Source organism: Nothoprocta perdicaria, unplaced genomic scaffold (assembly GCF_003342845.1).
Source record: "Nothoprocta perdicaria isolate Ctin4 unplaced genomic scaffold, notPer1 scaffold_24, whole genome shotgun sequence".
Classification (NCBI taxonomy): domain Eukaryota; kingdom Metazoa; phylum Chordata; class Aves; order Tinamiformes; family Tinamidae; genus Nothoprocta; species Nothoprocta perdicaria.
This window is the reverse complement of record NW_020455466.1, coordinates 3215082-3240911: the sequence shown is the minus strand read 5'-3', so window position 1 is coordinate 3240911 and position 25830 is coordinate 3215082. Positions and strand designations below refer to the sequence as shown.

Below are 25830 nucleotides of genomic sequence, written 5' to 3'. Positions count from 1 at the left end.
AATAAAGGTTTTAAAGTGGTCTTTAAAATCATTTTTTTACAGTCATTATGGTCATAAGGCCATAAAGTGGCCTTAAAATCATTTTACTGCATTGCTATCATAAAGCATTTCAATACTGGGCTTGCAGAGGTGATGTAACTACAATGCAAGGAGAACTTGTGAAGACTTTATCTTAAATTCCCATTGTGAAACTATAGCTGATAGAAGAGTGTTTTTGTCTACTTCAGTATTAAATTTCACTTTTAGGGGTTGGTGTTTAGTTGTTGCAATATGGGGTTTATAGTTGGGTGTTTTAGATTCTTCTCATGGTTCTTTTTGAAACTGCTGTAATAGTAGGCAGTCCACATAACTTCCCCCTATAATAATCAGAGATGATCAGTCCTTAATTTGCCTGAGTAGCTGTTGGGACTCATACTTTCATGAAACCACTGCATTTTCAATATGTTTTGCAAAGCTACATAATTATAAACAATYGAAAACTTCTGTTTGTTTTTAAATTTGGTCTATAAAATACTTAGAAATAGTTGGAATGGATGGGATGCTTGCATAGCCTAGAGAGAAGGTGAAGAAATGACTCCCTTTACTTTTCTCTGTAGGATTCTTTAGGTTATTTGCTTGATAGGAAGCGAGGTATGATGTGTGTGCTTCTTCATGTTTTGGGCTGTAGTTTTGTTGCTCTGATTTTTATACTTGGTTTTGCTTTTTTTAAGGAAGGGAGCATATTGACCAGGTAGTTGTCTTTTTCTTGTTTCCTTTTCTAGCAAAGGAATTTTGTCTCTTTACAGCCAGTACGCAGTAATTATTTTTCTATCTAGTTGTTGACTAAACTTCTCTGTTTTCAAATTGTTTACTTATCACCTTTTGTACAAATGTAATTGACTGTGCTAATATGCTTGATATTCTGAAGAAGTAGTGTAATTTGTTGCTGATGTTAATCTGCTAGATTGTGCCACTTGGCATATAACTGAGGAGAAAAAATCACTGTCTCAACTTTCATTAAACAGGAATGAATCAGATTCCAATTTGAACAACATAGATTACTTTCATTGGTTGCCTTTAGCAGTATTCCAAATGCTCCAGAGGATAAAATTTGAAAATAGTCACAAAAACAAAACCACTCTCCGTTACTGGAGAGTGAAATAATGCATTTTGTAAGAACAGTATGTGGTCTTTGTTTTGTTATCGTGTTTTAGCTTTCAGTTTCTTTGCACRTGCATCTTCTCATTAACAAAATAGGGAATATTAAGTACTTTTTCCCAGAGAAAATAAAGACTCCTGTAGATACTACAGAAACAATTGTTTCATCATCAGAAAAATTCRGGCTGCTCATTCGTACATTATAAAAGTGGTGCAGAGAACCAGGACATTTTTTTTCATGTGAGACTTTTTTTGTGTAAGACTTTTCCTATTCTACTTGGAATCTCATCCACAGATTCCCAACTCTTTGAAGTTTCCTTGAAGATCCTGGAGCCCTTCAAAATTTTTGAATTTCAGGTAGGTAAGCACATGCGCGGATGCATGCGTTAAATTGGTCGACCCTCTCCCTATGTCTGCATCTGTGCTTCATGCTCCTAATTTCTTTTTCTTGGCAGCAAGGCAGGACATTCAAGATGCAGATATTGTGTTTGGGGTTTTTTCTTCATACTTGTAGGCTGTGTTCTTTGAAAAATATTTTAACTTCATTAATAAAACGAAAGTGGAGAATGTTTTGGGTCATTTTTCTTTTTCAAAGGRAAAAAAAAATCTTATCCAGACAAAAGGTTTTGGTTTCTAGGTCTGCATAGACTTGTCAGAACTTTACATATTTGTTTGTTGAGGTTTGGCAGCGATATTTTTAACAGAATTTCTCCTTTGTTTGGATAGATTTTCCTTTTGGTATGCTTCRCATTTGTAAATAATTATGGCTGTCATGAAGGTGCTACTGTACCATAATACTGATACTGAGAAAAAAAATAGTTAAGTGATCTTAATAGTTTTACATATTCATGCCTCTTCATTTGTTGACCTTTTAATAAGGTSAGAACAACCAAATGGTTCCTTTACCAGAAAACAGCTTTGATCTGTTGGGCATCGTCTGTTAYCAAAAATATTTCCATATAGGTTGTGTCATTATTGTATCTGTTAAAAGTTCACTGTAAGCGTGAGACTGTAATTGAGGTAGTGATGTGGGAGTACCCTTTAAAGCCTGCAAAAATATCAAATACTCCACAGTTCTGTTACTTACATGAAGATAGCCTTGCCAGCAGACTCCTCTTTTCCATTTTTATGAACCCGATTTGCAATCTCAGGTCTTAAAATTTTGATTCCTTCAGTAAGTGTCACACATTGATTTTAGTGATTACTGCTGAGCTGGCTCCACACATTCTCCTGTAAACAAACGTAGTGAATGTTTAATTGCCAAGCTCYGGTCCTGATGCATAGGTACCAGGTGCACATGGGTACGTTTGCAATGACTGTTTGGAAAATCAAGCGTTTAGGTTGCGACTAAAAATTAAAATACTCTGTTTTCTTGTGAACTACCGTGCTGTTTATGTTCTTATATGTAAGGCATCTTTGCTACTAAACTGATTCCGGAGTATCCTACCCTTTTCAGTAAGTTATGTCAGTGTAGAAGGGAATAGCTCAGGGATTACCTCAGGCCAAGATTAAAAAAAAAAAAAATGGCATTACAAGTGAGTACTTAGGCTGAAGTAGTATGAAAGCTCATCCCAAGTACAGGACTTGCAGTAATAAGTTTTTAGTTTTTTCCCCTTCCCAACACTCAGAGCTTAAGGTATTTTCTGTTCTTTGTGTGACTAAAGAAGATTAAGGTTGTAGGAAGCAATATATAGGGGAGGAAGAGCAAGCACTGAAGGTTTTGAATTTCATCTCTATTTTTTTGGGCTGAATTTCTTCTCTCTGTCAATCTTTTTTTTTCTTTTTCTTCCCTCTCTTCCCCAATGTTGTTCTGTCAAAATAAGATGGTGCTGGCAAATGCCTTTAGCGTGCTCAGAAATGTCAGWTCTRTTGAAAGTTTTCAGTAGAAGTTGACTTTCATACCAAGTATTGAGCAGAATAAGGGTGTATCATATATTGTTGCAGGTTTGGTTTATTTTTATTCCCAAACTGCTTTCAGAAGTAGTATTTCATTTGTCACTTTGCCCCAAAGTACCTCTTAAGTTTAGAATTTTTTTTAGGATTTTGGTAAATGGTATTACCATTTGAAACAAGTGAAACAAGTATAGTAAGTAACTCTTTTTTTTTTTTCCTAATTCTTAGCTTGTGCAAACTACATTGTAATATTAGAATTTTTAGGTAGCCTTTTTCCAGTAATTCTGCTTTTCAATTTTATCTTAAAATAGTAAGTAGTGGCCTTCTTGTCACTGTAAAGCTGTGTGTGGCTCTTCAGTGTGCATCGCGCTAAGGAGGTAATAGATGTGCAAGGTTCCTATTTTTGGCCCTTGTGAAAAGCTAGGGCTAGTAGTTTAAATAGTTTTGTGTGTGTGTATGTAAAACCAAATCACACAATCATCTCAATTCTACCTTACTGATTTTTTTTTCTTTTTTTTTTTTTCCATGTAATCATAGTTCTAGGAAAGAAGCTGCAGTAATAGCTTTTGTGATGAGTTATAACTTGACTGATAATGCTTTCAGGGTTTGTCTACATTTGTTGCTTCTGTGATAGGAGAGGTAGCATATAAGACAATTTTTACCTATACTGATAACAGTATTCTTCTGTTGTGAAAAGTATCTTTTGGGGAAATTTCTGCTTAAAGCATATCCCAGTGTTTGATATATTGCAATTCAGGATATTCTTAAAGCATTGCTTTTTGATCTTTGATGCTGTGGTCATCTAATACAGGTTTATTTCTACCCTGTTTTCATAATCTTCATCTTTGTTGTCCATTAAAGGCAAACTGCACAGAAATAATAAAATGGCTACTCTTTTCTTAGTTACTGCTAGCTATGGTTTCATTTTTTTTTCTACGTAACATTAATTTTTGTGTGTGTGTGGTTAGGGGTTAAGTTGGTTGGTAAAAGAGCATCTCTAACAAAATAGAGATAGCTGCAATCTGAGGTATATTTTCCTGACTCTCAATTGCAAATATTGCCATTCCTTTAGGAAAGGAGATAATTAGCTTCTGATATTTTGCAACAAAAACAAACAAATTTAGTTCTTCTACTGACGTTATGAACAAACACACTTTTACTTTGCAGTTTGCCTTTGAGAGGATTTACTTTACTGTTGTCTAAAGAGTGGGAATATGTGGAGGAGATCCAAAGTAGGAGATGGGGTTGCTTTATCGGAAACTGGAGTTCTCCTATTGGGTCATCTCCTCCACTCACCCGCCATCCTCCCCACTGAGCTTTGCATCCTTGTGATGGGCTTCCAGTGTAGTTAAGGGAGCGTGGTACCACCGTGGATAAAGGGAGATGGGTCAACCTGTTTGACACATGCATGCTTACATACAAGAAATTCAAAATTTCAATGGCTCTAAGGTAATTGTGGCATCCCGAAGAAACTTCAAACAGTGTTGTTCTGTGGAGGAGATTGTCCAATAGAATTCCAGCTAATGGTAAGTAACCCTATTATGCATATTACCTAGATGCCAGAACTATTTGTGTATTTTGCCCCCCAACAGAAAAGAGTATAAAACAAGCAATACGTTATTGTAATAATGCTTAATCTCATTTGAAGATAGTTTTCCAAAAGCTATGGTCTTATTTTAAGTCCTCTTGTGCCTATCTTCTGGAGTTGTGACTGTCTGTATTTTTGGCAGGTTTTACGGTGAGCGACAGCTACAATCAGCAGCCTCAGTTTCCAGCTGTACAGCAGCTACAGGATTCAAGTACACTTGAATCTCAAGCTCTTTCAACRAGTTACCACCCACCAGCCCTTCTTCAGGTTCCAAATAGTGACGCTATCAATGTGGTAAGTGCTGCTGGAARGGGCAGCCCCGGCTCTGTGCTCAGTGCTGACTTTGTTGTGGATGTAGCTGACTGGGGAACTCRGAAATGTCAGGAAAAGAAGTCACATTTCTTTTCTAGGTTGCTTTTGGTTGTTAAGYAAAAGGGGGGAAGACTGGTTACCTGGCTATGTGTTTCTAAGAAAGAACTTTGGATGTTCTAGATTAATGAAAGGATCTAATAGAGTATATTCTATATACTCTAGTTTCTATATATTCTTTTGCTTTATAAAGCAAAAATTTAGGAGTAGGCCTAATCTTATAATCTGATTTCAGTCTGCTGTCTTTTTTTCTGAAATCTTGACTAATGATATATGGGCATAGATATGATCAAGCAATAAAAATAACATTGCACATGCATATTAGCTTTCTTGAAGCTTGCATTTTGCAGTACGTGATGTTATTTTCATGGTACTCATCTGGATAGACTTTTAAGAGTTTAATTACTAAAAATACAGTATTGTACTTCTTAGCAAGAGTAAATGTTCATTTGAGAACTGAACTGGATTGTGGGATCCTGAAAAGGGTTGGGTAAYTTCAGCCACCACTCTACAGGCTTTGGAGTTTTCTTCTCTCCAAGTCTTAGAACATGCTGTCCCTCTGGAGTATTACTCTAGTTGTTGCATGAAAAGATAGATGAAAAAGTATAGAAAGCTGTTGGCACCACTCTATATCTTGGGAACACACTGTTTAGAAAAGCTCCTCTAGTGTTAAATATGACCTCTCAAATACCTTAAATTAAGTTAAATTTACTTGAAACTTCTCTGACTTCTAGACTACTCGCCTGATTCAAGATCAGCCATCACAAGAAGAACTGGAATTGCATTCCCAGCGACCTCCTTTTCTTGAGGATAATGAAGATCAAAGCAGGCGTTCATATAGGTCTGTTATACTTAATTTCTAGGTTCTGTCACGTTATTGCCTGAACATTTTTATGATCTTATATGCAAGTAATGACAATAACTTTCTTTTTAATAGATGTGAATATTGCAACAAGGGTTTTAAGAAATCCAGTCATTTGAAACAGCATGTAAGGTCACATACTGGTGAGAAGCCTTATAAATGCCAGCTTTGTGGCCGTGGCTTTGTTTCCTCAGGAGTTCTTAAATCACATGAGAAGACTCATACAGGTAAGGGAATATATGTGCTCAATATTTGCTTAGCTCCAGTTTGGTACTGTAAATATCCTGAATAAGTGAACCTAGACAAACGGTGTGCTACTCTCCTTTATTTTTGTTACTTTAAGGAGTTAAAGCATTCAGCTGCAGCATTTGCAATACATCCTTCACAACTAATGGCAGCCTTACCAGGCACATGGCAACTCACATGAGCATGAAGCCTTACAAGTGCCCCTTCTGTGATGAGAGCTTTCGAACAACTGTTCACTGCAAAAAGCATATGAAAAAGCATCAGGCAGTCTCCTCAGCTGTAGCAGCAGCTACAGAAACAGGAGGGGGAGGTAAATTCCTTCATTTGTACTTTTACTGTCCTTACTACCTAATAAGTAAAGGTGTTTCAGTGAATTACATGAATGCTGTAAGAGTTACACTTTTATCCTTTCAGCATGGATAATGTCTCGTGTCTAGAGCCCCTTCAACTACTCTTTTATCTAAATTGTTGAAAGAAATTGATTCCCCAGGAATTTATCCAGTAACAATGTGTATTCCCATAGAGTTCTTGCTGTGTGCCACTGATAYAGCGTTTTTGTGTTTTTGGCACGAATTACAGCTGTGTTCAAGTTGTAGTAAAAACAATTACAAACCCAGCATTTTATTTTTAAAAATATGTAAACGTGTATGGTTTTACCTTTGAAATAGACTTAATTCCAAGCCTRCCATGCAGTAAGCATGTGCTTAATAATAAAGTCTATTATTATTATTGTTTAAGCTTACAGATTTAAGTCTTCTGTGGATTTTTGTTTGTTTTTTTAATAGTTACGTGTGTTGAAGATGATGATGAAAACTCTGAACGAACGTCCAGAAAATCGCGACCTGGTGTCATAACTTTTACGGAAGAAGAAACAGCAGAACTGGCAAAAATCCGACCTCAGGAGAGCGCCACTGTCTCGGAAAAAGTTCTTGTTCAGTCTGCTGCAGAAAAAGACAGAATTAGTGAGATCAAGGATAAGCAAGCGGAACTAGAAGCAGAGCCCAAATAYGCTAACTGTTGCAATTACTGCCCCAAAAGCTTTAAAAAACCCAGTGATTTAGTTAGGTAAGGAGTAGAAACATTTCCTAAATTGTATTTATACATTTCCTAAACGTATAGCCCACACATGGCTAAAACATTCTTGTTTTCTTTGTTGCTTAAGTAATTATTACAAAGTTTTGTTATAAATGAATTATTTCCTGCAGTAGGATATGCACATAGAAAAGCATGAAAAATCGTGAATTCTGAAATCCTTCCCTTTAGGAGTTCTACTTGGTGTTGTGTAAATATAAGCATTTACTAATGCTTATAATACTAGTATAGCTACTACTGTAAGTAGTATAAGTTACTACTACTATAAGCTGTATTATACAATACTACTTTACTACTGTAATTAGTATATAGTACTACTATATATAGTAGTATATTATTTACTAAAATGGTAGTATGGTATGTGTATATAGTATAGTATATACTAACACTCTAAAATGAGTAAGGTGCAAAATACTTTTAGTAGCTATGATGTGTTGTGTAGAAGTAGAATTTCACATACTTGTTTGTTCTGGAATTATTAGGCATGTCCGTATCCATACCGGGGAGAAGCCCTATAAGTGTGAAGAATGTGGGAAGAGTTTCACTGTGAAATCAACTCTAGACTGCCACGTCAAAACACATACAGGTAGGGAAGGATTTGAATGTCTGCAGTTAGCCCGGGCACTTTTGAGTAAGGCTTTGTTTAGCTGAGAGCTTTGCAAAATGGTGCATTTTACCAGGGAAGTGGCAATGCTAGGTGAAATTTGGCAGTCAAAATGTCATTAATTACATCATATTAATGGAATTTTGAAGTAAGTGGCTTGTGACGTTTTCTGTCTTTAGGCTTATAGAATGGCTGTTGTCTCAGAACACTGATGTATATATCCTTAGAATTTTAACTATAGAATCTCAAATGTTTTGCAGAATTGCAAGGCTAAATGATGATCCTGAGGAAGAAGATTGAAGTTTGAGGATTTTATAAAATTAAGTGTAAAAGACTATAAAAAAAATTGCGTCTGTGCTCCAGAATTTCTCTACTCTTATTTTTTCAAATTATTTAAAACAGTTTGATATTCCAGTCAAGCAATTGGACTATAAACCAACCTCTGTGACTTTTTAGGTTCTTAGGAACTCTTTGTATTACAGTGAGAAGGAGTTGGTTTTAATTAGTAGCATTTTTCAACTCCAATTTTATATAACTTGAAAAAAAAGCACTCTAAAATTTTATAATTGTTTTTTCTTACTATTCAACTTCCTTAWGAAAATCCTGTATTGATTTCTAAAGCTGACTGCTGTTTTGCTAAGATGAATAAAATATTCTTTTTCAAAGTACTGGAAAAGCCAGCTTATAATGCCGTAGGATATGTGTAAGTGCTGGTGCTCTGTTTTGTTAGGCCAGATCTGTAGTCTAGTCTAGTATCTAGACACTAGTCTAGTATCTTGTCTTGGATTGTATAGTGTTGTAGGGGATGGGTCACAYTTTGGCAGCGGCCAGAAATTTGCAGCTTGTGGGACTCTCAACTAGAGGTGGTGTCCTTTGGTTTTATACCTTTAATGGATTATTTGTACAGTAGTTTAATTGTTTTCTGAACTCATCCATGCTGGGACCACAGGTACACCCTGGGCAATAAGTTTCTTGGTCTGAATTGGCTTCTGAGTGCGGCGGCAGGCGGTTTCCTTTGTCCAAGCTGACATGGAGCATGGCCAGAGACTTGCTTAGATGACAACAAGAAATGCCATCACTGTGTTTGCCTTCTAATGTCAATCTGTGATTTGAAATAGGCTGAATTACGTTTCAGGAACTTGATGAGAGATTCTTGTATATRAAAGAAATCCAAAAGTTGATAGCAGAAGTTACAGGCACAACTTGTTTTGTGATCAGAGATTGAATGCTCAATACCTGACATCACCAAAACACAGCTGTATGTTTTGCTCTGGGAGTTGACTGAGCTTTGTTTAGCCGTTGTTCCTAAAGGTTTACAGAGGAAAATGACTGAGTTACTTGCTCTTAGCTTACACAACAGCAGCAAAGTGTGTTTTATTCTTTGTGGTAAACAGCTATCAACATCCAGAATATGTTGATTCCTTTCCCTTTATAGGTAGGAAGCAACATAATATGGAAAGACCTGGGAATTTCAGAAGTTACTCTGGGTTTTCAACTACAGTGATCAAGGGCAGGTTTCCTGCCAGATGCTTATGTTCTGTGGGTGGTTGTGTGTGGGTGGTGGTGGTTCTTTTTTTTGTTGTTGTTGTTGTTTTGAATTTTGCAGTTACTTGTATGGTTAATGAACTACGTAGTTACCGTTTTTACTTGTATAACAGYAGAGCATGCAGGTCTCCCATTTGAATCAAGGGACTTTTTTCAGATATTATGCAGTCAAGTAAGATAGCTAGGGGAATGATACATTTGCAGACCACTTCTGTACTTTTGTGTACTTTTTTTTACTTCCMAAAGTCTTATTTTTGAATATTCTCCAATTTCTAGATAGTTTCCTATCTGCAATCTGTATTTGTATGAGTGGGCATTTCTAGACATTTTTCTGTGCGCACACAGAGTGTTTAATGATGAAGTTTTTTGTGGTTTGGCCGTACAGGAACCTGAATAAAGCTGTAAGTAAAGGCTGAGACTGAAGAGTAAAATTGCTTGAGTTCAAGGAGAAATGAGCAGCTAAGTAAGGGGAGCCAAATTCTGAAGAGCTGAAACTTTACAGAATCTCCAGTTTTATCAGGAGCAACTGGTTAGTCAGTGAGACTAGGAAGGTGAGAGATGATGAGGGGGGCATGAGTCAGGGTGGCCAAGCGAGGCTCTAAATGAGAGTTTTCAACTGCACAGTAGGAATAGAACCAAAACTAKGAAGAAAAAAATGCTAGTTATTTCAAATTTATTCTGTTCAATTGGCTTCRAATACGTAATTATTTAAATTGCTGTACAGCGGTGTTGATCTTTTTGTCACTATTTTATCACTTTTATTTCCCTCCTTTATTTTTCCCCAGGCCAGAAGCTCTTCAGTTGCCACGTGTGCAGTAACTCCTTCTCCACCAAGGGGAGTCTGAAAGTGCACATGCGCCTGCACACGGGAGCCAAACCCTTCAAGTGCCCCCACTGCGAGCTCCGCTTCCGCACTTCGGGGCGCAGGAAAACCCACATCCAGTGTCACTACAAACCGGAGGCGAAGAAGGCTCGCAAGGCYGTCGCGCGCCCCTCCGCCGAGGGGCTGCAGCCCGTCAGCCTGCTCAACTCCTCYTCGGCAGACCCGAACGTTTTCATCATGAACAATTCGGTTCTGACAAGTCAGTTTGAGCAAAAYTTGCTTCCGCAAGGACTCGTGGGCCAGGCTATTCTTCCTGCTTCTGTGTCAGGTAAAGTGAAGGACTTTTTGGTGTTGAGATCAAAGGCTGGACTTTTCTTTCTGTTAGAATTTCTGTTAAGGTTYGTAAACTCATGCCAAACACTGCTAACCTACGGGTAAGGGTTTTGCTGAGTTCATGATCTGATGCACAGTAGCACTAATAGAAGTGCATTTACTYTTAGAATGGAGAGATCACTGTGTTCGTGTCAAGGGCTGACTGGTAGCAAAGAGCCAGCATCCCTTCAGTTAAACTCTCTTAATGTTACAAGCAAATARAATGCAAGTAAATAACGCTGCAGGAAAGCAGTCCTTGCTAATTTCTAAGTTACTTTGGGAGTTGGGCTACTGTTGCCCAACAGGGAGTTGCCCTAAGCAAAGCTGGGACAGCTTAGGGTAGATAGAGCATTTGGAAATTTCTCCTGGTGCTACTGAGAGTGGGGGTCTTGAGCCCTGTCTGTCACTTCTGGGAGAAACCTTGATTTCTGAGCTGTTTTTGTCACTTTTGTCAGTGCATAGGTATGATTTTGACAGTATGCTTACAAATTCACATTGATGTGTCAGTCACATACTTGCCTGCAGTCATCCTGGCTTATGTGATTGGATCTAACCACCCTCTCTAAAACTGATGAACTTGAGTTCAAAAGAAACTGGCAAGTTTCTTCTGTGAAAAATTTATGACAAGCGTGATTTGAGGTTTGCTGGGACTTTTGAGTGAACAGAATAAATAGCATGTTTGATGCCCTAAAAAGCACCAGGAAACTTCTAAAATCCAGATTTATGACTTCCATTTTGCCTGGAGCAGGTTTTTCTGTTGAATGCACTATAAAGCAAATTTATTATGATACAGGATTATAGAGAAGGAAAGGTATTTCTGAAGCATCAACCAAAGGAGAGACTGGTTGATCACATTAAAGATGTTTGGAACAGAAGTGTCAAAGGCATCGTGATGTTTTCTATGCATTCACTAAAAGCTTCTTTGAGATGGTCTGTTCAACTTTTGACCTTAGAAGCTTTTAAGCTCTAAAAATTTTTGGATTTCAAATGCTAATTTATTTCCCCTCCACGCGGGTGTGTAGAGTAGCCCTTGCTTCTTTCTCCAACAGTATTTCTGTACGTAAATGATTTCTGTATGTAAGTAACTTTCTTGATCCTGTATGTGTATGTTCTGGGTCGTGTTCCAGACCTATTTAATGTAAGTGCTTCTTGTATTTAGGGGCAGTACACTCTCCAGGAAAATCTGTTCCAAATTTCTGCAGGTTTTCCAAGCTGATCTGCAGTCGTTTTTAGTTTGGAAGTTATTAGTGCTTAAGTAATAAAACCCCTTAAACTAAATGGAATTTACGAAGTTCTGAAATAGGCAATCRGGTCCTTCAGGTGCTTTTTTCTTCTTAAATAAATGCATAGACAAAATGTGGATTTCATTTATAAAAATATGCAAGCTAGAAGAGGAGGCCAATAGTGATAAAGAAAACGATTATAATGTGACTGGTTTCTTTGGTAGCTGGAGGTGACTTAACTGTGTCCTTGACAGATGGTAGCTTGGCCACTCTTGAAGGAATTCAGTTACAGCTCGCTGCTAATCTGGTTGGACAGAACGTGCAAATCTCGGGAATTGATGCTGCCAGTATTAACAACATAACGTTACAGGTAGGTGGTTCTCTTAATTTCCTGCTTTTTGTAGAGCCAGATTGAGAACTGAAAGAAGCTTAATGAACCTAAAAATGGTTTTGGAAGTGTTCCCTTGATTTAAGTGTGCTCTGCTGCAATACTGTCCTGTAGCAATTGCACCATGTTAGAATTTTTAGGCAGTAGCTGCCCAGCTTTTTTATTTTTTTTGTTTGTTTGTTTTCTTCTGTCATTTTTTTCAGGATTTTTTTTTACTGTTTTGTAAAATATTTTTTTGGTTGCCTTTTGTCTTTTAATTGTAAAAGCATTTTGCTGTGGATGTCTCCACCCACTCCCTGAAGTCATTGCAGAGAAYGTGTCTTACTGAACACCTCCTCCATTATTTGGCAGGTTTTCTRTATTTAGATCAAAATTTTACATTCYCATTGACCTGATAGAAGTGGATAATAGAAATAAATACCTTATAGAAAAAGGTGCGAATTCAGCTTCAAAATTTATACTTAAAACGATGTGAAAGGACAGATTTCATGAACCGATTCATATTTGCAGTTTCACAGACTCCTTTAGGCAGGAGGAGACCTCTTGGGGCTGTCTGATCCAACCACAGCCTCGGAGAGGGATCATCGTCAGAGTTGCAGTACGGTGCTCAAAGCCCAAGCATTCAATAAGCTTTAAGCCAAACCTAAGTCTGAATAGAATTGCCTCTTCTGCTCCCAGTGTAGTCATCCCTAAAAAGTAAATTGTCTGTTTACAAATATTGGGAACAGATGTGAGAATGTCAGTTGGAAATGTACATGGGTTCTTTAGGACCCATAAAGGAAAATATTAGCTGAAAAAAGTTAGCTGAAAAATAAACCCAGCTAACTTCTTACACCGGTTTTCACTTCTGTTCTGTGCGTTTTCCCTTTCCAAGACCCGAGGACAGTGGTAGGGCTTCCGTGCGGCAGTGAGGTGAGACGGGTTGATCCGCAGGGTTGCAGATACCTGGCCCTGCAGGTAACATCCCGGCAGCCAGCAAGCTGAACTGGCCTGACACCACAGTTGAGATTGCTTGTTCTTGGAGGTGGAAGACGGGGAGAATGTGAAGCTGAAGCTGGGTAGACTGGTTACGTTATAGACATCATAGACACTTTATATGCGGAGGCTTTAAAAAAAGGTTCAAGTTTAAATTTATATGAAGTAAATATTTTACAGACTTTAATTAAAAAAAAAAAAATCATGACTTGAAGAATTGTATATAAAGTGTGTGCTGGTGGGGTARTTTCTGACTGATAGCTTGCAACCCTGCTTTTCAGATCGATCCGAGCCTGCTGCAGCAGACGCTGCAGCAGAGCAACCTGCTGGCGCAGCAGCTGAGCGGCGATGCCGGCGCGGCGCCGCACACCCCCGCGCTGCAGCCCGCCGACAGCGCCGTGCCCGCCAGCGTGGTCCTCCAGCCCCTGCCGGGCCTCTCCCTGCAGCCCCCCGGCACAGCTGCGGCCAGCATGACCATCGGAGCCCTCTCGGAGCAGGAGCCCGTGCTGGCAACCAGCACCACTGGTAAGCGGCATCTGTAGCCTGACACCTGAAGTTTATTTTTAGTCTTTAGAAACGTAAGATCTTTATTCTCTAGAGGTTAAAATCTTTAGGAGTAAATTGGACATGGAAACAATTTGTTGCTATTGGATTTTAACCTCAAAAATCTTGCCTTAGCTGCACTTCTGCTAGTACTTTAGAAAATGAAGTCATAGTTTCAGGTAGTTTTGTTTATTGCAAAGAAACGCTTGTCATATTTTTTTTGTTGTTCTGCATATTTCCATGTAGGTGCACAGGACATCTCTCAAGTCATGACTTCACAGGCTATGGTGTCTTCCTCAAATGGACAACATGAGATAACGTTGACTATCAATAATTCCAGTTTGAGCCAAGTTCTAGCTCACGCTACAGGTTCTGCTACTGCAAATTCGTCAGGAAGTCCTCAAGAAATCACTCTTACAATATCAGGTTGTTGTTTGTAATGATCTTTAATGCTACCAGCCCTCCAATTTAGAAGCTTGCTATGCAGTAGAATTTGAGGATGCTTCCACCTTCCCCAGCTTTCCTTCAGTGCATTTTCAAGTTTATCAGCCTTAAAAGACAGAGTACCCATTTTTTTCCCATTGAAAACTAATTAATATTTTCACATGTTATTTTGGACTCCTATTTTATTCACATCCTTGATTCAAAAAATACTTTTCTCAGTGAGAAATCCAATATAAGCAGTTCCTATTTCCTTGGTGTAATAAGGTGCTATTTCCTTTGGGATATTGTTGATAGGGGTAGAGGCAGATCAGGGTAGGGGTTCGGGTTGTGTCTACTTAACGTAGATTTCTTTAAATGCCTATGAAACCATCTTCTGATTCATGTTCTGATTATTCTTTGGGGTGTACTAGTCAATATCTGTAATCTGTAGTTAGTACTTTCAGATGTTCTTGACTACTGAAACCAAGTTTTTTACTGTTTCCAAGAGCCTTGTCCTCTGTGTAGTGTAAGTAACTTTCTACTTCCCATGAAATCAGTTTGTTGTCYGCATTGTGCTTTTTCTTATTAGATCCTGTGAAATATAAAATGCCAGAATAAAACCAGCAAAGAGAAAATATTTAGGTTTTGTACTTCCTTCTATGTTTCCCTAAAAGTGCTGTGGTAGTAGATACATTAAAGATAAGAAAGGAGCCACTTGCGTGATGGGATTTGGGCTCCAAACCTGAATTCCTGGTTTCTTGAAGATTTTTAAAGTTACTGAACTCTCAACCTCCTGCCAGTGTTAGAGTTCTGAACCTCTCCCACTAGGTACCCAATTTGACTCACTAGCTGCTCAATCTACTTTCTTTTTTTTGTGTGTTCTGTGCTTGGCCATTTGCTTTTCCAAAAAGAAAGAYGGCAAGTTTAACACAATCCAATAACGAAATAAGAAGTAGACATATGAAAATATATTTTCACTAATAACCTTTAGTTCATTCGATTTTTATAGTTGCATTAAGTTGGTGCCTTGAATCTGAAATCAATATTTGCCTGAATTTCCACAAATGTATTTATCTACATATTAGTRTCTAAATATTCAAAATTACATCTGTATTAAAAATTTGTCTGCCTTTTCTGTAAAGGTCTGTATGTACTGGGGAAAAAGAATGTGTGTTTTCTAATCTTATTACTTTATGATCATTTTAATACTTTAAAGTACACTGGCAGAATAATGGTGAGACMTTTGCAGTTATTAATAGGACTGATTCTGTTTAGGCCAAGATCTTATTCAGCATAATTCTGGGAGCAGTGATCTGAATGGCAGCTTAAGGTTGACAACGCCAACAATCAACAGTCAGACTACAGGTGCTACATTAACTATAAGCAACGAGCAGCTTCTTCCTCAGGGCACTTCACTAAACACACCAGGTATGCATACAATGATTTTTCTAACGGAATTAAATTTTATTAATAAATAGATGTTATATCAGCTAACTGAGTCAGAAATAGTGTACTCTTGGGTATTAAATTAAGAAACTAAATGCCTTTATGATTTTTATCTTTTAAATTATATATTTGCTACCAAATTGTAGCAAATTGGTATGATTTGGTATTGCACCACCAGACAGTGCGATATTACAGTACAGCAAAAAAAAGTATTTACGTATATACACAGTCACCTACGTATATACACAGTCACCTACGTATATACACAGTCACCTATGTAAGTGATTAAGCTAATTTAATTAGAGTTTCTGGAACGTTTTAATATTCTGTATATTTTGCAGAACTTAATTCAACGGGTGGAACAAACCTTCCTTCAACACCACCCATCTCTCAGTCCACAGTTTCTGCCCAGAACTTGGTCATGTCTTCGTCGGGAGTCGCAGGAGATGGTAGCGTCACCTTGACCCTCGCTGACACTCAGGGAATGTTGTCCAGTGGTCTCGATGCAGTTACACTTAATATTACTTCACAGGTCAGTCTATTTATGACAGAAGAATCCTCTTCTGAACTGAGATAGAACCTAAACTTACTGTCTTAGAGGCCAGGAGTTTGAAATTTTCTTTAGAAAGCTATTTTGCCCTATAAATACATAGCATGCAAAAATTCAGAAACGTTTGCTTTTTTCTACAAAAAGGATGCTCATACTAGCATCTAGAAAAATAAGCTATTTGAACAGAACTGCAACTAAATATTGCAGGATTTTTTTTTTTTTTGCATTGAGCTCAGTGGTTCTACCATCTCAAAAGCTTTGTGATCAATTTTCTAGATGTTTTTGCATTCTGCTAGTACAGTGCTAARCCTTTAAAAAGACAAAGCTTAATTTAAAAAGTATTTTAAAAGTATTTAAATTTAAAAGTATTTAAATTTAATTTAAATTTAAAAGTATTTCAAAAAATACTGAAAGCAATTTCTTCTTGCTATAGTTTTCATATTTTTTCCATTGTTAAGTGAAAAGGGAGGCTGGTAAGGAATGCTTGCTATGGGTATTCTTGTTTCCCTTTTTGCCTAAATCACAGAGCTTTTGGATTTTACTTCCTCAAGGAAAGCAGGAAAAGCAGGAAACAGAACAGAAGCTAAATGGAGACAGTATTGCCTAAGGAGACCAAGATGAAGGAAGGCTGAAACATTCAACAGTTGTCAGACAGGCAGGAAAAATAATCAGAACTGAGTCTGTGCTCTTACAGGCTTGCAATTGTTGTTAAATTMCTTAGGTTGCTGGCTTTGAAAAATGGAAGTGGAACCGAAGGAAAACAGTAGCGCATGTTCAGATAAGATTCAGGAATACCCTTAAAAAAAAAAAAAWAGAAAAAAAAGGAGGCGGGGGGGTTAAGTCATAAAAATAAAATACCTGAGGTTTAGTTAACTAAGTGTAATTGCTCTTCATTTTCTGTCTCTTCTTCTCCCGTTGTCCTTCGGCAGGGCCAGCAGTTCCCTGCTCTCCTCACAGACTCCAGCCTGGGCAGCCAGAGCGGGCCGGGCTCGCAGCAGGTGATCCTGGTGAGCCACGCGGCCCACCCGGCCTCGGCGGCCCCGGAGGAGCTCACCTACCAGGTACCCGCCCCAGGGCCTGCAGCCCGCGCGCACGGACGCTGGTGCTCGCCCAGAACACTAACACGATTCCTCTGTGTCTTGAAGGAGGAAGGCTGGAATTTGCCAAATTGTTTCGTGGGAAGAGGCTCATTGTGTCTTTCTCATCATGATTTTTTGAGTTCTGAGATTAAAAAAAATATATATACAAAAAAAAGATTAATAGTGTGTATCTGTCTCCAAATGACAGTACCATGCTCTAAGCACAGAATTAAAAAAAAGCTTTAAACAAGGTGCTTTAAAAATGGGATAATGCAAACTCTTTTTCAATGTAAATATTTATATTTTAATACAATCTTTTACTAATGTGTAAGAAAGGCAAAGAGTAGTGGGTTTGATTTTTTTTGAGCAAGTAGTTGTGAAGAGAAAGAAAGAATTATTTAAAAATTATATTTGTATAATCCATGGCCTTTTTTTTGAGAAACGTCACTTCCTTCAAACACTCTCTATGTTTAGAAAATTACGAAAAGTCCCCAAATCAGCTTCTGTGAGCTTTAGTACTATTAAAACTTCATATTTTGATAGTTCAGAGCTTTACTTCCATGTGAAAATAATTTCCTTGATGGTCAATTAAATGAATAGGAAATATTTTTGTTATAGAAAACTTAGAAAAATCAGAGATATTTTCTTCTTTGGTTAAAAATATATTTTTAATTCTTTGTTTCTTGAGCAGTGAAATGTATTTCCTTACTCTTTGATAATCACTTAAAAACTATTTGATAATCACTTACAATTTGATTCTTCCTTTTATTTTAGTAATTGGTTACAAATMCTCTCCAAACGCTGGTCAAGCTGGGGTAGATTTTGGAAAGTAAGGCACCGTTGGGAATGTCTGTRTGATTATTTGACTGTGCTAAACTTGTTCTAGGTGACCGAGGTTTCTCCTGGTGTGACTAAAAGCGGGCAAGCAGACAAAGAGGGTCGTGTGCACCAGTGTTTTGAGTGTAATCAGACCTTTTCTTCCACCGCTATGTTGATGCACCACAGTAAAGAAGTCCATGGCAAGGAGAGAATACACGTTTGCCATGTCTGCAATAAAGCCTTCAAGCGAGCAACGCATCTCAAGGTATTTGGTAGTAGCAGGTTATTAGTGTGATCCCTTATTTTGGATTTCTTGGTATGTTGTTGAAGGATAGTTGGCATCCTTTTCTGGTGTCTAAAGTGTGCAGCTGGGAGAGGGAGTCTAAGTGATTGTATATAAACAGAGAATTTCTTTGGAGCATAGGGTAAACTTTAATGCACATATTAACTACAAAATTAGAAATACAAAGTCAAAAAAGGAGTTCATTTATTACTTAAAATAAAATCTGTAGTTCAACTCATATTGGAAACAATGCGGAGAAGGATTTCAATGAGTATAGAAGGATGATAGATAAACCCTGAGATTGGAAAATGACTTCCTGATGTGTGTTCTCTGTGGGTGATCTCTGGTGTGAAAAAGACAGTCTTATTTGCCACCTTTGGGATGCTTCTGGAAACCTCAGCTTTGTAAAAGAAAGTGCTTCCTGCTTGTTGCAAAGAGCCATTTTTCATCATCAGATCCAGAGAGATCAGCATTTACCCAAAGATGATGTTTTGCTCCTTTTTTTGAAAGGATAATAGCGCTGTACAACCTGTTAAAAAAATTGGTGAGTGAAATTCAGCAGCTGATAAGGGAATTTCAGCAGTTTCTTTTCCTGTATGTGTATGTGCAAGCACACACAGGCACATGCACGCACACACCCAAGCTAGCAGAGCACCTAGCTAAGTCTTGGGGCGTTTCAGCAAGAGACTTGGCAGTSAGTTAGCTAGGGCTCATCCTCTCAAAGAGCTATTGCTCTTTTTGAGCCAGCTTAGCCACTTCAATTAATGGCTTCTTCACTGAGATGTTCCAGCACATCAGCTGTGAGCAGTCTTTAATGGGAAGTTTTACCAAGATTAGTGGAACTGTGGTTTTGGGAGAGGTTCTGTGTTGAATGACCTGTTGTTCAGGGGCTTGCAGACCAATGCATGAGCTGGGGATAAAAGGCTCTTTCAGAAAGGAATTTACATATTCCCGTTTTCTAGTTGGAAATCGGTAATTTGAGATCCTGAGATTTTTTTTCACCGTTTCCCTGAATTATTTTCAGTAGCGTGTGTCTTGCAGGGAAAGCTTAAGGGACTGAGATCAGTGGAAGACAATTGCATCAAAATTTTTCTTCCAAAAGAAAAAAAAAAAAAAGACAGAGGAAGTTTTATCACTGCTAGCTGGATGCTCATCTGTTTGCTTTCAAGTACAAAACATTTTTTTTTTTTTTCCTCCCCTGGCAGGCAGAACAAGCAGCCACTTTCAGATGCTTTCTGCAGCAGGTTTTAACCCTYTTCCAGTATTTTCATGCCTCAGGCAGTAATGAACAAGATGAAAACAAAATGTTTCCTTCAGCTGTAGCTAAGCTGTAGTTTATGCATCTCCTATGATTTGCTGAGAAGACATTTTATTATTCCTCTGTAAAGCAGCTTTCCCAGTGAAAACAAGTTCTGYAGAAACATTTGGCTCCACTCTGTGGAGCAGGGAGGGGAGGAAAAAAATCCAATTTGAGATGCCCGGTTGCCCCAAATCTGTGGTTGTCTGTGAAGTTTCATAAAGCTGTGATTTTGATGCAACATGTTGTTAATTTTGCTTGAGATAGTTTATGAAGCACTAATGTCTGCAAAAAGAAGCAATGCATACACTTCCTGGCAGAGGTTTCCAGCAACGAGAGGTTACTGAATATCTTAACCTCACAAAAGAGAAAATTTATAAAGACAGAATCTCAAAAGTAAATACRTAAATAAAATCGCATGCTTCCATCTTCTTCATGTCTGCCTATTTAAGATGCTTCCATCCTCAAAAGGGTAACTTTTTTTATTTATTGAATATTAAATACTGAAGCCTTTTGAAATGGTCTGAAGTGTATCTTTTCCTGTCCTGCAATAGGAACACATGCAAACCCACCAGGCTGGGCCCTCGCTGAGCTCCCAGAAGCCGAGGGTGTTTAAGTGTGATACTTGYGAGAAGGCTTTTGCCAAGCCAAGTCAGCTGGAGAGACACAGTCGCATTCACACAGGTAACACTGGAGATGCTTTTTGTCTTGTAAGGTTCATCTTGGTTATGGATATACTATTTGAAATGCTCACTCACGGATTCTGGTAACTGCATTAAAATGCCAACTTGCATTAAAAAAACAAGTAAATTTTAACACAGTGTTTTGAGATAAGTGAGAAACACCAGATTGGGATATCGACAATTGTGATGATTTGTTTAAGGCAAGAAAACTATAATCCCCTTTTGCTTCCGTGTTTGGGACTGTCTGTAGTACAACAGTGAACATTAAAGCATGAGCTTGGACTTAAAACTTCAGTCACTGAAGTGGATTAAACAGTGCTTTAAAATATGCTTTATTAAAGAAGCTTAAAGCAAATGAATTCGATTTTCTTCAAGCAGACAGAAGAGAGCGTGCAAATGACTTACATTACCTCAGTGATTTAAATAGGAGACAATCTGGACCCTGATTTCTCCTTGCGATGTAACACTGTCATTAAGCTACTATTCATTTTATCTGGTTCTAGAGCTAGTACTTCTAGTTTGTTGTGTTCTTTTTCTGTTTTATTATTTTCCACAGTTGTTACTCTAAAAACTGTTCTGTCTTCTCCAAGGAAGTGCTCATTTTTTTGTTAAAAGTTCTCTWTGAGCTTGCAACTTGCAGATATTTGGGCACGAATTAACTCATGCAGCCTACTGTGGCTTTACCTGCTTTGCTTCAGTGAAATGATTTTGGCCCATTTCAATGGTTGAGTTTCAGCACACGACTCCTATACTATCAAAGGCAAATAGCAGCAATTTGCACAGTGTTTGAACTTGGGGGTATTRCTGTTTAGTAGGAGTTAGGCAACTGAGAGCAAGAGAGGTTGTAGGTGCTGGTCCTGTTTGTTTCACATTTTATTCAGCTGCTGATTAGGTTTCTTAAGCAGGAAAAGACAAGAGGATGAACACAGGGTTCATGAGGTTAATGCATTTTATGGATTGGGATTGAGTCCTTTTGCTAAAGATGTCCTGAGAACTGGAAATCCTGAGAGCAAGTTAGAGGTGTTGCATGAGGAAGATAAGGGGATTCAAAGGAGGTGATGAACATGAGTGAGTCTTGAGCTCAAAAAGGGCTGAAATCCTTCTATATCAGGTTGCAAAATACTGCAGCGGGCCAAGGGATGTAGTGCTTAGGTCAACTGGATTATATTTCAGCAGAAGAGAAGTTGTCAATGCAGGTAGAATGGGATAGTTTTTAATGTTAGTGGGCCTGCTCATGCACTTACAGCTTTTGAGAGGTAAGAAGTAACTCTCGGTCATGGTGATGGGAATTTGCAGAAGTTTATCAGCAAACAGTATAATTCATCACTGATAACAGCTGCCTATTGGAATTACTGTACTTCAGGTGTGTATGATTCATATAGAAGGACTTGGTTAAAGATAATTTATGTTACTTGGGAAAAATCACACTGTCAATTTATTGTGATTTCAGAGTCTTCTAAGTAGTTTAATATTGYGTTTGGGTTTTGTTGCCAATCATGAATCCAGATTCATAATTCTGTTTTGAGATAGACTTAAGAAAAGTAGTTGGCTCCTTTAATTTCTAGGTCATTTTAACGATACCTTTTACTGTATGCTGAACCATATATTTAAGTTAAAAGCTAAGTGTGTTTCTTTCTCTTTTATAAGGGGAACGGCCATTTCAGTGTACCCTCTGTGAAAAGGCTTTTAACCAGAAGAGTGCTCTTCAAGTTCATATGAAGAAGCACACAGGAGAGAGGCCTTATAAATGTGATTATTGTGCAATGGGATTTACACAGAAAAGCAATATGAAACTCCATATGAAACGGGCTCATGGTTACACTGGTATGTAGCATACTACTAATAATCGTGAGTGCAGAAAGCCATAATCTTCACCAGGAAAGCACAGGGTGTTGCTACTGAGCTACAGAGAAATGGGGTATAGAGCCAAAGAGCAGACCTAATAAGCTAATAATTGCCTGCAAAACTCCAAAAGTAGCTTGGAAAGCAGAGATGGGTTAGTGCTTCTGGTTCCTTGYTCTTATGTAGAGCATAAGAGAATATAGCATTCAAAAACTATATAATCCATTATCTACAGTTGTGGATACACTCAAACACTCAAGTAGTGCCTAGTGGATTTACAGAATCTGTAGTGGTTGTGTAATACCTCTGTCAACTTAATTTCATAATTTCATCATCTCTTAAATGTTGTGTTTGCATTTTTCTGGCACTCCATTCATGTACTCACTCTTCTTTTTCTCATGTGCCTCGGTAGGTCCTGTACAAGAACCTGCTAGCCATCAGGAGCAAGAAGGTGAAGATATTAGTCGTTCTTTGAATTTAGAAGAGGTGGTACAAGAATCTTCAAATGAATGGCAAAGTATAGGCAACGTTTTTCGATGACACCTTAAAATTTGAAAGCTGAAAATGCTTTCCGGACTTGAATTTCTCTAAATAAGTTTTCAGAAAAGTAAAAGATRGATTTTACCATTGAAGCTTCAAGCATTGAAAATATTAACAATAGAATAATATATTATAGTTTTTTTAATTATTTCCAAAAATTGCCTAAAAGAATCAATGTCTTTTTTAAGCTTGTAGAAAAATATTGGGAAAGCATTGTTTAATCTGTGCTAAGTTGTCTATGAATCAATGAACTCAGGTAATACTATATAGAGCTTCTTCATCTTCTAATTCACAGTCAGCATATCTAATTGGAAAATAAACTGGAACTTCATATCAGAATAGAATGTTTCCCATCTTTAAAGGAGAAAAATACAGGAAAATCATGAATGAAACTCAGTCAGCTTTTCTTTTTCTTAAAGGTTTAAAGAAATAATTGGAGGTGGAAATGAAATGTTAATAATTAGATGCATGCATATATTTTTTTTTTTAGTAAGGCCTGGGAAAATGCTATCTTTCTGTTAAGCTTCTTTTAGTGCATTACGAGAATTTGTCAGGAAAAAAAATCCCGTGAGGTTTTTGGGCATTTCCACAGCTAAACTCTTGCAAGAGGGAGCAGGTTCATTGGCATTCCAACCGCAGAGGCAGTTGATACCTGTTACATTAAAACATCTGAGGGTTTAAACTCAGCAATAGTTAAAGCGAATGCAAGCTAGAAGTTAAAATCCAAACCTCTTCTGTCTGCTGTGGTGGGTCAGCAGGTGCCTATCTCATTATCCATGGAAAGCACAGCCACGGCTTACAGCTGGGAAGTAAACATAACATTTTGTGTTTGCAGCAGTTGGAAAACTGGCTGCGCTGGGTCACCTCTRTGTTAGTCACCTGTCTGTAAACAGTTCTTTTAAATCTGAAAGTTTATCTTTATTTTCTTTGGGAATTCTGGAAATTTGTTACATTCTTCTTGTTTAAATCATTGTTTCAGCAAAACTACTTAGTTAAGGACGTACTGCTTTGAAAGGTGCCACCCTGTAAGTATATTTGTAACAAAGAAACACTGGAGTTAAAACAGTCATTTTTGAGACATTCCAAAGATGCTTTTTTCTTTGTTCTTTTGAGTTTTATTTATTTGTTACATATATGTGTGTGTGTGTGTATATATATGCGTGTATGTATATATATATATAAGGTTATATGAGCCTCTGTGTGGCCAATGAGTATATTTTGTAAATACTTATCCCAGTTCCAGGAAGTTCATCTTCTCAGTTTCATACAAGCATTTCTAGATCAGTGGTGGATTCATTTTACTRTAATACAGAGTTGATTTTTAATTTACTTTCTGAAAATAATTTTCCACAGATCCCCCAAGCCCCGTTGTGTAAATATTGTCTATACTTTGTCTATGATACCAACCAGTTATTTCGGATTCCTGACTAAAGAAATCACTGTTGGTTTTGATAGGGCATCTCTTAATTCTTTTGTTAACTCTTTGGCATATGTATATAAGTAAAATAGTTGGTGACATGAAAATAACACTTTTGTTATGTGAAATATTTAATTCAAAAACATGTTAAATAATACTACTTTTTTTTTCCAAACTCTGCCTTGTGTATTCTTTTCATTGGCTCGTGCATAACAGAAAGAGGTTTTTTTAAAAAAAAAAAAAAAAAAAAAGTCTCTATAAACTGATTATTTCATTGTGCATTTCATTTTTGCAGTCACTTTCTGGGCATACTCAGCCCCTGGTGTCGCATCCTGTTTATGTGTAATAATATATTTTGAATTATGTAATCTTAACCCTGGGTAATTTCTAATATGCTGTGTTGTATATACCACTTGTAAAACCTTTTCACATTTTTCCCGAGAACCCTGCATAAACACAGAGTAATTTATTGGAATCTATTTGCTTGAGTACATCGTAACACTTTCCAGAGATCTCCACCTGTAGTTGGACATGAAACTGTCCTGCAGCTGGTCACATCCACGTGTAGCACTGTCCTTCTCAATAGGCAGGCCCTTCCTGAATGCCCCAAAGTGTTTGTCTCTCCTAGCTGTGTGTGATTACTTTGGCAGCAAGTAAAAACCAGTGGTGGTGAGTACAAGGTCTCCTGAGGGGAAGGATGCTGTTGTAAAATGGACCTGTCTTGAAGTGCTTTGACATCTGGATCTCAGGAGATGAGTGCACGTTACCAGTGTTGGGAATGACCAGCAACGTGAGTTAAGTAGCCCAGCAGCRTGTTTTTTTTGAATTGAATTTGCTACTCCTTCAGCACTTGGAATCTTGTGAGTTATAATAAATTGATATTTTAAACTTTTTTTTTTAAGACTGTATTTAATTGGCCTTTTTTAGCCTCCATTTGTGAATTTCCAGAGTCCAGTCTTGAGCATTCTGATGGAGAGGTTTTTCCCTTTGCCACGCAGGCGCAGTGCAGCAGCAAAGCCCGGGTTACTTGGTAAAGGTGAACTGGAGATTTTCAAAGCGATCTGTCTGTTCCGTGTGCTCCACAGACAGAGACTGTCACACTTGTCTTGCTGCTTTCAAAAGCCCCGTTGAAGTAGATATGTCATTTATTTATTGAGATATAGAAGGAGCCCTTTTCCTATGGCCTCCRAGTGTTTGACTTGTGATTTTCTATTTTTCCATTTCTGTCCATTCCCCTAGTACTAGAAATGACCCACTGAAAGTGCAGGTTGTCTGCTTGTATTTCAGGAATGAATCATTTGCTCGCAAGACATGTACCTGTCTGAATTAATGTTCATCAAGCTAAAAGAATAAGCTTACGTAAAAGCTTCAGTCTCCTACAAGAGACGTCTGTTGGTAAATTGCTATTTTAAGGTAGTTGTATGAAATAATATACTCTTTTTTTACATAGAGAGTAAAGCAGAAAACACACCCCACTTCCAGCCTCTGGGAAAGGTCATTTAGGGGAAGATGAGAGTGATGAAGGAAAGGGAAAACCGTTGCATTAAGTTTTCTGGTTCCATAACGCAGCAAATCTGAAAGATTTACCTTCTAGTTTTTCACCTGAAATACTCTTTCCAGTTGTTGAAGGCCACTTTCAATCAGCTTGATTTTTCTCCTCCCCTTTTCAGAGAAGATTCTTTGTGTTGTTCCTGAGTGCAGGATTCTGGTGCCTAACTGTGGGCTCTTTATACCTGGCAGTATCCCCTGGCCCGTGGCCTGTTGCTGCATGGAGACGGTGTCTCCCATAAA

General features: G+C 37.8%; 1 protein-coding gene across 1 annotated transcript in view; it reads left to right on the top strand.

Annotated features, from left to right (window-relative positions):
• Positions 1-22992, top strand: part of ZNF236 (zinc finger protein 236) — a 49275-nt gene extending 26283 nt beyond the window's left edge. The window contains exons 16-32 of the mRNA XM_026039777.1: positions 4761-4912; positions 5722-5828; positions 5925-6076; positions 6193-6405; positions 6881-7160; positions 7670-7773; positions 10122-10487; positions 12009-12124; positions 13399-13642; positions 13907-14086; positions 15359-15511; positions 15871-16061; positions 17009-17140; positions 18045-18242; positions 20112-20241; positions 21888-22064; positions 22495-22992. Of these exons, the coding sequence (XP_025895562.1) occupies positions 4761-4912; positions 5722-5828; positions 5925-6076; positions 6193-6405; positions 6881-7160; positions 7670-7773; positions 10122-10487; positions 12009-12124; positions 13399-13642; positions 13907-14086; positions 15359-15511; positions 15871-16061; positions 17009-17140; positions 18045-18242; positions 20112-20241; positions 21888-22064; positions 22495-22622 (3023 nt within the window). The 3' untranslated portion in view covers positions 22623-22992. The remainder of the gene's footprint in view (positions 1-4760; positions 4913-5721; positions 5829-5924; positions 6077-6192; positions 6406-6880; positions 7161-7669; positions 7774-10121; positions 10488-12008; positions 12125-13398; positions 13643-13906; positions 14087-15358; positions 15512-15870; positions 16062-17008; positions 17141-18044; positions 18243-20111; positions 20242-21887; positions 22065-22494) is intronic.
• The last annotated feature ends 2838 nt before the right edge of the window (positions 22993-25830 follow it).